The sequence below is a fragment of the Notothenia coriiceps genome, unplaced genomic scaffold (assembly GCF_000735185.1).
Source record: "Notothenia coriiceps isolate Sejong01 unplaced genomic scaffold, NC01 NC01_scaffold00037250, whole genome shotgun sequence".
Taxonomy (NCBI): Eukaryota; Metazoa; Chordata; class Actinopteri; order Perciformes; family Nototheniidae; genus Notothenia; species Notothenia coriiceps.
Window position 1 is genome coordinate 15,031,809 of NW_011369951.1, and position 10,578 is coordinate 15,042,386.

The 10,578-nt window shown below is 39.5% G+C and overlaps 1 protein-coding gene across 1 annotated transcript; it reads right to left on the minus strand.

The window, feature by feature from the left end:
- Positions 1–428: 428 nt before the first annotated feature.
- LOC104967362 (protein FAM91A1-like) lies at positions 429–10,194 on the minus strand. Its single transcript, XM_010796771.1, has 9 exons — positions 9,883–10,194; positions 8,706–8,790; positions 8,069–8,220; positions 5,845–5,902; positions 3,957–4,024; positions 3,541–3,654; positions 2,927–3,017; positions 1,475–1,537; positions 429–556 (listed from the first exon to the last, which is right to left on the minus strand). Exons 1-9 carry the CDS (start codon positions 9,952–9,954, stop codon positions 429–431), a joined length of 831 nt encoding a protein of 276 aa, XP_010795073.1. The 5' UTR covers positions 9,955–10,194.
- Between the last annotated feature and the right edge of the window lie 384 nt (positions 10,195–10,578).

The following is a 10,578-nucleotide window of genomic DNA, read 5'->3' on the forward strand; positions in this document are numbered from 1 at the left end:
GGGGGGGGGGGAGTGTGAGAAATCCCTCTGGAGGGAACACAGGGATTTTAGCCTTTGCAGATCATTTACTCTCACAAAAAACCTATATAACTAACTACAGGAAAGGGAAAACCCCCAAAAAGCATAATAGCTCCGCTTTAAGAATATGATGCACGTCAGATTAGTTCAATTGTGATTTGAAATCAGTGACTCAGTTAATATGTAAATGCAGAGACAGTACAGCAGCACAGAACATGGTTCAGTCTCGGGTTTGATTTGTTAGAAATCTCTGCAGGGAAAGATTGAAAAGTGTTGTACATTCTGTCTGTGGCCAAAAGGCAATTACTGCCAGAAAGCTTTTGACTCCTCCTGATTATGTGATGCCTTTCAAAAAAATTACACAGATTTCGCATCACATGCTATGCATACCTCGGCTTCAGTTGGGATCCTCAGAAGAGAATCCTGACATTCATGCACACCACCCCCAATGCCCCGTATCTACTGTAGGCTTTACTTTGTCTGTAGGGACGATGAAAGACAAATAGAAGGGGGTGCTGCTCACACTGGCTGGTCAGCACTGCAAGAAGTATCTGTGTTAACAAGGCATTTAGTGCGGTCTTTACTTCAAATCTAATAACAATATGAAATGACAGCTTTGGCAGGTAAAGTGGTATGTGGAGTTTATGACATCTTCCCACTGTGTGTTCAGTTATAAACATGGCAATTATTTTTTACCGGTTCTAAACAATTTGAGAACAATTATATTACATTTTCTGCATTAATAGCCCTGACTTTTGAAAAAAAGGAAAAGTAATCCCCTTAATCGTCTAACTTGTTTTTATAAGATTAGACCTGCAAAATATGAATCAGCACTTGGAGCACACGAGGACAAATAAAACATGTCTTCTTCTACTTTTTCCCCTCACTGCTCTGAGATTAATTTAAAGGAGTTGATTAAATGAAAATAAATATCAAGTTTATAAACCTGAAAATTATGATTGTGATGAATGATTTGTGTGTGTATTAATACATATTAGGACAAGCATCTTAATTTGTGATTATATATGATCGGTAACACATGATTAGCTAGATAACTACATTTACTACTTGATCCCTCTCAGAGAGGAATATTATACTTTTACTTTACTACTTTAATTTGATTTGAAGTTACCAGTTACTTTTTTATATAAATAACATGATGTGTTTATATGATATACACACAAAATATACTCGGTAGTACACAAAGTATACACACTGTGCTTTACATTGACAAAATAAAACATTTCAAAAACTATAATATCTAAATGTTTAATCAAACAGAACTATACTTTTGAAACTTAATGTTGTTTTTACTGATAGGCAAATGGACCAATCCGTGGAGCTACACACACACACACACACACACACACACACACACACACACACACACACACACACACACACACACACACACACACACACACACACACACACACACACACACACACACACACACCTGAGATGCAGCTGTCATCAGATATGGGAACATCCACGTATATGAAGCCCCGGTTGTACAAGCCTAGAGTGAAAAGACAAATATACTTACTATACCAAATTGTTATTGTTAACATGTACACAGTTCTGTTCTGTGTATTGCACATATGATAATGGCTTAATAAATCTCATCTGAACTGTGACTTGTATTTAAATTGCCTGTGACTCCTGTATCTAATTGTATTTATTCCAACTCAGTCCGCAGCACTCCAGTGGCCGGGGTGCATGACTGTGAAACTCTTCTTTAATTAACATTTCAAGTGCGTGGACACGACCGCAGCCCCTCTGCTTCATCTGTGATATTCACAACATAATATCATAAGTGAATTTTGCCTCTTGCTAGCTGAATTTGAAAGATGCTAACTCAATTATCCATTTATGCCAACAAATGTAATTTTATATCAAAAAGAAGTTTAGTTCTGAAGGTTCATTCATGCTGTACCAGCAGGCAGATACAAAATAAATAAACAAAAACTACCTCAGGCTCAGTCCCCAACTGCTATTGCAGATTTTGTAATGCTTCCATCTGCACCAGTAAACTATTTAAACAGCACTCATTTCCAATAATACTTAATCTTGTTGTTGCAGCATAAGGATTGTAAAGCCGTAAAGAGAGTAGCCCTTTGGGGCAACTTGTTCCCATAGTTCCTGTTGAAACCGGATGTAAGGGTGGGACAGGAGACTAGAACAAATCTAATTTGGAAAAAGCAAGACAGTGAAGCAACCCACTCTGAAGTGCTTTGTGTTTGTTTCAGTCCACCTCAAATTAAATATAAGATTCAAGGGGAACAGACTGGAGACATATTTTAAATACAACAACATATGAACTAGACCAGGGGTTCCCAAACTTTTCAGCCCGCGACCCCCAAAATAGCAGTGCCAGAGACTGGCGACCCCCTGTCGACGGGGGAGGGGGGGGTGCTAGTGAATTAATTTCAGAAAAAAAAAAAAAAAGTTTGAGAAACACTGCGCTAGTGGATTGTCAAAGAAAGAAATGTCTATGCAAACGTTATTATTAATAATAATGTTAAAAAATAACATTATACAAAATATTAATCAATTTTTATTTTTTTTTATTTTCCATTTTTATTTTGTAATTATCTCGCGACCCCCACTCGGGTTCTCGCGACCCCCCACTTTGGGAACCCCTGAACTAGACAAAGCTGAAAGAATGAATAGGTGCTAAAGAATTGAAAATTGTTGACAATGTCAATATCCTTTGCTTCTATATGTTAAAGAATCTCTAAAAGTAAATAATAGTAATATTTTGACATTCTTGCTAAGTAGCAAACCATTATTGAAATGAATAATTGTGGATTATTTTTAACACAGGGTGTAAACGTTTCTTTGTTATGACATTGATTATGCAGTTTCAGGTGTTTTAATTTGAACATTACATGTGACAGATACTCACTTAACACCACATTGTACTCCATTGTTCCAGCCAGCTGAGCTCCAGCGTCTATCATCTTATCAATGGCTTTCTTCTCTGCTGTGGAACAGATCTGTAAACAAACAAAAACAAACAAACAACATAAGAGCACACCTGGATATGTGGCTTTGTTCGTTAAAAAAAGCCTCCAGTGAACAACAGGGGTAGGGCAGTCTCTGGGATGATGAAATTGTGAATTCCTTGACTGTTTTTCCAGAGTTTATTTTTTCCTATTTATAGAGGGGAGAAGAAGTGTTGGGAACGCTGCAGGTATTTATTTTTAGTCAGGTGAGATCTCCACATGCAGTGCAGGCGCTCGTACGATCAATGATTGTAGCTTGGTGGGTGAAGTGTAAGAAAAAAAACACCAGCCAACATGTTTTCTCACTTATGTTGTAAATCAATGATACAGGAACTGTAGATAAAACTGAATCAGGATTAAAAGAGTACAGTTTTGCATTTGCTATATGAAATAAAATAACATAATTAAATCTGCCAACTCTCCTTCCACTGTATCCATCCCTGCATGCTAATGCTAAACATTACAAATCCATACACATGGTTAAACATGGGAAATAAAAGAGCACTTATCGCACCCTGATATCGTCCTCGGTGATATAGCCGGTCTGCGCCGTCCACCACGGCTCCACAGAGATCTCCACTGGTTTGGATGGGAGCAGGTCTCGCGCTGATTTCCTGCGAAAGAATTTCTGACAAAGGAGAAAAACGTAGAAAGTGAGGTCAGACTAAGTCACTCAAATCTAATTAACATGAGCTGATATGTGCTAATAATTGTGAAGACAATGGTGGAAAGATATTGTGTGTTTTCTGGCTTTTGTAAATACATTTATGAGGCCGTTCTATCTATTGAAAATTGCCATGCAGTTTGCTGTCGGCTAAATCCGAGAAAATACAGCTGGATTAAATATTAAATATTCCCATGTGCACTTTACACTGAATTTTCTAACATGAACACATCTATTTAAAAGGCTGTATTAGAAACATGTCTTACTTTGGACGACCTGCACTGGTTCATTAGGTCAATGTACTGATTTCTCCCGATGCCAAGCAGCCGCAGACCTGTGGAATGACGAGAAGGAGAAAGTCAGCCAAACTCAATTATGACTCTGTAACTGGCCTTGAACATGTAATGTCTGTACATGCACTAAGACATATCATTCTGGCTGCAGTACAGCTGGGAAAAAAAGAGTGTGAAGCATTTTTCAATTACAGACTTTGAGGCTTTGCAGCAGAGAATTACAGCAAGAAGAAAGAAGTTTGAGAATTAGCCTTTTCTGGATATTTCCAACTTCATATTTGAGAGTGGCTTCGGAGAAAGCTTGACGAGCGGCAGCAGTGACTCATCCCAACTCTGCTGAAGGGGTACGTATACACAAAAACCACACACCTTCTCTGCTCCTAGTACTAGACTCCTGGTACTAGGATGGGTTAAAAGCAGAGAACAAATGTCACTGTGTGCTGTGTGCTCTGCATGTGTGACTTAAGAGGGGTTTCATCCCTCCCAATTCTTCTCTGAGACAATCCAAACACACACAGACACAAAAGCACCACTAATCCATCTTGGGAGGTATCTTAAGAGTGAGCGTGTGCATGCATTTTTATCAGTGAATAAATTAAGACGTATGGTCTGTCTGAGAAGATACTGGCCCATAAAGCACAGTTGTAAAGCTGGTACAGAGGTAGAGGTATAATGATCTGACTCTAGATCCCACCTTGTCCTTTCCTCAAGCCTCTGATGCCCATGGCTGGAAGGGGCAGAGCAGAATGTACTGGGACGGCTGCCAGCGCATTCAGGGACAAATAAGGGATGTTCGCATTTCGGCCTACGAACGCAGCAGAATCCTGCACGCATATCCTGCCGTTTCACAGACACACAAACAACCGCCTACGTAAAAAAACACTCTCACACACACACACTTTGCTGTCTTTCCAGCCACCCACTGCAGCATGACACACTTCCAAAGCTCCTTTAGGGAGATTTGAGGAGAAAAGCCCCTGCTGGCAGCCTTCTGTCTCCACAGCGTGAAGGTCCTGCTCAGCCAGGACTCGGCCGCTCTCAGGCCAACGCCAAAGCCCTTTACACTTGACAGCAGAAAGACAAAGAAAGATACTACTGCCTGTACACTTCCAGCTTTGACACAATCTTAATCTGGTTTTACAATCATTACCGAGAACCACAGCTCCTTGGTCAAGTATTATCATTGCAGAAAATCAATTTATAATCCTTTATAAAAATGTAATTTATATCAGTCAATCCAAAATAAATCTATTTACCAGGGCTGGATACAGAGACAAGTTTCAGGTTGATTATTGCTAGTCAAGGGGGTTTTGAAAATCGTTAATCTAATAAACTGTCAAAACCAGGGTGAGATTAGTTTGTTGTTTGAGGGAAAGTGGTAGCAGTCTTATAGGAAAGGCAAGCCTCGTCAAAGCAGAGGTAAAATGCTAACACGAAGAAAACTTATTTTTTACCAACAAATAATATACCCAACTTCCGTAAAACTATTTGATTTGGCTTAATTTACTTATATTGGATACAGGACATACTCTGTGTTAAAAAAAAACAACAACATTTGAATTAAAACAGAAAATATTTTAGCTAAGGGAAATCTCTTTAAATTGCTCTATATGTCCGACCAAACCAATATGTTTTATTCAAACGATTTATCAAAACAGTTAGCTTTCCGTTAATCAAATAATCAATTTGTTCCAGCTTTAGTTTCATTATAGGTGCTGATTTCGCCCCGTGAATAAACAAAATGTCCGATAACTCTGGAATATCTCCAGTTTAAATGTAATGTGCCCCTCCAATGACCGTATGAACGACCTCCAACAAGGGGGGGAACTGAGAAAAAAAATACGGATGAGGAAAAACTCACAGTCAGCTGCAGTGAAGTTGGGCAAGGAGTCGTAACTCTTCTCACTGTTCATAATATCCTGGAATTGCAAAGAAGGAAGGGAGAGTTAGGGAAGGTGGAGACAGGAAGGACACAGGGAAAATAATTGAACTAATTTCCCTCTTTCCCTTTCTGTGTCCCTCTGCCTCTGGTTAATAACAGGATTAGCAGATCTGGGCGGCTGTGCTAATTTCTATACCCCATTTTCAATAAGTGCTTAAAACGGATTATCAGAATATGACACAGCCTTCGGCAATTCAGCGGTCACAATTAAAAGCTCAGTCAAGTTAAGTTTAGCGTTCATGGGCAAATGAAAGAAGCCTTTTTAAGTTGAGTTGTAAGAAAGAGCTTTTGGGCTTATTAGTCATATCTTCTCTGAAAAATGGGAAGTAATGTGAATGTGGAACAATCATATGTGGCTGCTGGTATCGGCGCACACACCCTCTGAGTAAACACACAGGGGGGGGAAACTGAAAAGATATAACTGAGGGCATTATGAAAAAAGATACACAATATATGTAATCAGCTTCAAACTAAACTACGGAAACTACAGAGAAAGTTCATACTTTTAGGAGCCAACTCACTACCCACGCTTTTAACTTGACTTTTCATTGAATTGTATTTATTCTTATAGATTCTTATGTTCTTATTCTTCTGTGTTTATTGACTTCTGTTGGCATCAAGTGTTTCTATTTTTCATAATTATATAATACTACTCTGTTTATCACCTTAGAAGGGGGCGTTGTTTTTATTTGTTTTTGAAGCACTGTGTGTTACTATCTGTGTAATGAACATTGCTATGTAAATAAAGTTTGATTTGATACAGGTGCATTACTGTCATTAAAAACATCCAACTATTATGTGTATATTGATTACTTTTCAAGCTACAGCACCATGGAAACAGTTCGATGAGTTGTTGTATCCATTATTGTCGGGAGTCAAGAAGTACTGGACCTGGTCAAAGTCTCAGAGAAAGTGTTACAGACTGAGACTTATCAGAGAGGGTGAGGCGTGATGCGGACAAAGCCAAAACTGACTGCAGAGCAAACAGAAAACATGTTTCTGGGTGTGTTTATCCTGTGATCAGTGCTGTGTCTGTCAGCTGCTACACGAGGCTTCACTAGACTCTGACTGACACCTAGTGCCTGACTGATGCCAGGTCTATCCACATAGAAATACTCAAGACAGAATATTGTATAGAGCAACCGAATATATCTATCTGATGATAATGGTAATGTATCCCATGTTATATGGAAGTAGACCATTTTCTTAATTCAAAGTTTCTATTGAGGTTTTCGAATAAAGCTTTGAATGTCTGTTTGATTGTGTGAATTCATCACATAAGAAATTATATTTTTTTAAAAAGGGATTCTTTGTATCAAATGAGTCTGTCTTAGTTATGAATTAAACTCTCTTTAACTAATATAACTGTGTCTTTTGCTTAAAATATAAATGTTTATATTTTTTCAAATAGAATCTCTAATATTTCAGTAGCTAAAAATGTGTTGTGAATTATTGAGATTATCACGTCTACTTTTTCAATAAAACTATGATTTTTGGATTTTCAGAAGCAATTTTATGAATAACTCTTAAATCTATTTGATGCAGCTCTATCATGGCTCAATAGTGCTAGCTCCTGTAACATACTGTGGCTACATGATTAAGGTGTAGCTGCAACAAAGGGTATTTCTTCAGCAAATCTTTTCCGGTGTACCATATCATGTAGTATATTTCCAAGATTCAAAGAACACATTACAAATAGCTGCAGGGGGTTGTGAAAAGCTTAGACCTTTCTTATTATAATGGATTCATGGATTCTTTGTTTAGTCTAAAACTGCTTTTTCCGCAGTAGTTTCCAGGGATGCCAAAAATGAGGCACTGTTCAATTTAAATAAGAGACGGAGCTCCGAAACCAATTAGTGAATCTTTGCTGATGAACAATAACAACTCCTGCTTGTCGCCTTGGAGTTTACCCAGCTCATTGTTCTATAAGCGCAGACGAAAACGTGAAAATCACCTTTGTCATTGTCTTTGGTTTCAGAAGACAGCAATGCTGGAAATCAGCCAGAGCTTTCACATACTGTGTTTACAAAGATAGATGTTCAGGTGTTTGAGAAGACTAACAAAAATCCTGATGAATTTAAACCTTTCCACATCAAACCCCATTCTTCATTTTCTGTTGTGCATTGCAGCAGGAGTGGCTTACCTCCATGATTCCTATGTAATATGAGAACGGAGTGATGCGCAGCCCTTTCACCATGATGTCAGACAGGTGGTAGGGGTACAGCATCAGGTGGTCACGGCTGTACTTCAGGAGCTCCTCATAATACTTGCGCTCATCCTTCCTCACGTGGCGCACTGTTCATAAAACACATATAACATGAGTTTTCATGCTGTCATACTTCCGGGAAACCTAAAATAGGTAAATCCAGGTAATAAAAGGAACAATTATCCAATACTGAATAGGCTTCAAAAGGTCACATAGCAAGTTAGACAATTGATTACATAAAGTCTTTTAGACACTGGGAAATGATATAGGTAATGTGTTGATATCACTAAAACCTCATTACTTGTTCATACACATATAATTGTACCGAAATGGGGGTCAAGTATTACCAATATTCCAGGGAATGTACCAGTGAGAGCATGTGTTTGTTGGGAAGATGGCCTTGTGCAGGTGCAATTTTTTGCTTAACTGCCTTTTTAGATACCCGGGCACATATTCTGCCAGTCTATTTAATGTAAATGAATATGTTAACTCTTTTAATCTCACAGCAGCGTATCATCACGTGTGACTACAAGGTGTATGTTTAGCACTGGCGTGAGGTAAATACGTAACTCACCTAGGTTATTGCGGAATCGCAGCTGGTTGCGGATGCTGTAGAGCAGCACATGCTTCTCATACTCTCGCTGAGAGTTCCCCAAACACTGCAGAGCAAAAACAAAGCACAAAGGTTAGGATCATGGTTTGATTGACATTTTAGGGGATAAAATGACCTACTGGGCCCCTTTTTATCAACATCTTTCTACCATTGTCTGTGCAATGTGTATAATTGTCCCATGCTAGAAACTTGGAAACAAAGCGCATCCGTAAAACTATTCAATTATTTCAACAAAAAACAGATGACTCCCAAAAAGCCTTGAGGTATAGAGCCTTTGGGCAGTGGAGCAAAGTTGTGCAAATGATGTTGGATATGTATTTGATCCAGCAGCAATCCTATTGGGTACTTGGTTGGATGTTTTTATTGTGCCTCTGGGTAGATGCACACACACATCTTTGGGCGGCATTAACTCAGTCCGCTGTGAACCGAAGGGAAGCTAGTTCAAGTCCCTGCACAGACCAAGTATGTCATGTTGACTGGTAGCTGGAGAGGAGCCAGTCACATCTTGGGCATTGCCGGGATGCCCATGAGCAAAGCACTGGAACTATAACACCTTTGGGTGCTGTGCTGCAGTTAACCATCATTTCTGAATCCCTCCATATTGATGCATTCATGTTTGTCAGACAAAAAGACTTATAACATAATGAAAAACTGATATTCCCAAGGGTGTGCCATGCATCTCTGGTGAGGATGCACAGAGCCTCTGTGTGTACATACACCCGCCTCCATTTCAGCACGACATGCTAGCTTGATAGCACAACGTATATGCAGGAGGAGGGGGTTATACAGACTATTTATAGTAAAATAACCTTCGTAACTCTTCGACATCGCAAGTCTACAGTTAAAACACACATTATGTACACAGGTGTGAATGATATCCACGCGCTAAAATCATGTGATGCGCCACCTATTGAGCAGCCTGTCATGTGATGCCAGCCAGGGTAGCTTCAGGAGCTGTAATGTAAAGATGGCCAGCTGTGGCTCCGGCTGTATTTCTGCAGAGGTTATTTACCGAGTGGTGCGACACTGACAGCTGTATGACACAGAGCCCCGCGGTGACATTGACAGGTGCATCCCCCAGCACACAGCGGTGTTCCCCGCTCACCTTTCCCCTGAGGATAGCTTAAAAACACGGTACCTGTTTGACATTAGCAGGAAGCTTGGTCCAAGGATAATTCTGCCTGATGTGAAATTCTACGTCCGTGTTCATCGCTAGCTAGCTTGCTGGCTACAACCAGAATCCCTGGAGACGACCTGGAACCTCGGGCAAGTCCACGGTGACTTTACCCCCCTGAAACCCAACAACCGAGCAAGGCGACCCCCGACGTGAGGAGAGCGTTTATTATCCGGTGGTTATTTTCCTTTACAATAAACGGTCACTTCCTTGTTGTATTTTCGAACAAGCCGTTCGTCGGGCTCGTGGCTACATCCGTCACTTCCGGTCGAGGCGTGACGATGGATGTGAATGGGGCTCGAGAGCACAGTGAGAGATGAGAGGTAATGGAGAATCAAACAAACCTGATTTATATCAAAATGAAAGATAGTGTTTCACCCCAAAAACCTGCCTCAAAGGATATGTCTTATTTTGTTTTTTTATTATCAACACATACAAATAAAAGCCTGCACCAAGCCCATTCATTCCTAAAGTACATTTTGGAGGTACATCTCTTTACTTGAGTATTTCGATTTGATGCTACTTTATACTTGTATTCCTACACTGACGTATTACTACTTTTACTAAAGTATAAAAACTGAGTACTTCTTCCACCACTGCCTGTTTTCATTAAAAAAAATAAAAAAACAGCGTACTTCTATTTCAAATAAAGCCTGTATA

Coding starts and splice junctions, on each gene's coding strand:
- LOC104967362 (XM_010796771.1), bottom strand. CDS start 9,954: ATGAACACGGACGTAGAATTTCACATCAGGCAGAATTATCCTTGGACC. Junction 8,221..8,705: donor GCGATTCCGCAATAACCTAG/GTGAGTTACGTA, acceptor TTTTATGAACAG/TGCGCCACGTGAGGAAGGAT. Junction 3,018..3,540: donor TCACCGAGGACGATATCAGG/GTGCGATAAGTG, acceptor GTTTGTTTACAG/ATCTGTTCCACAGCAGAGAA.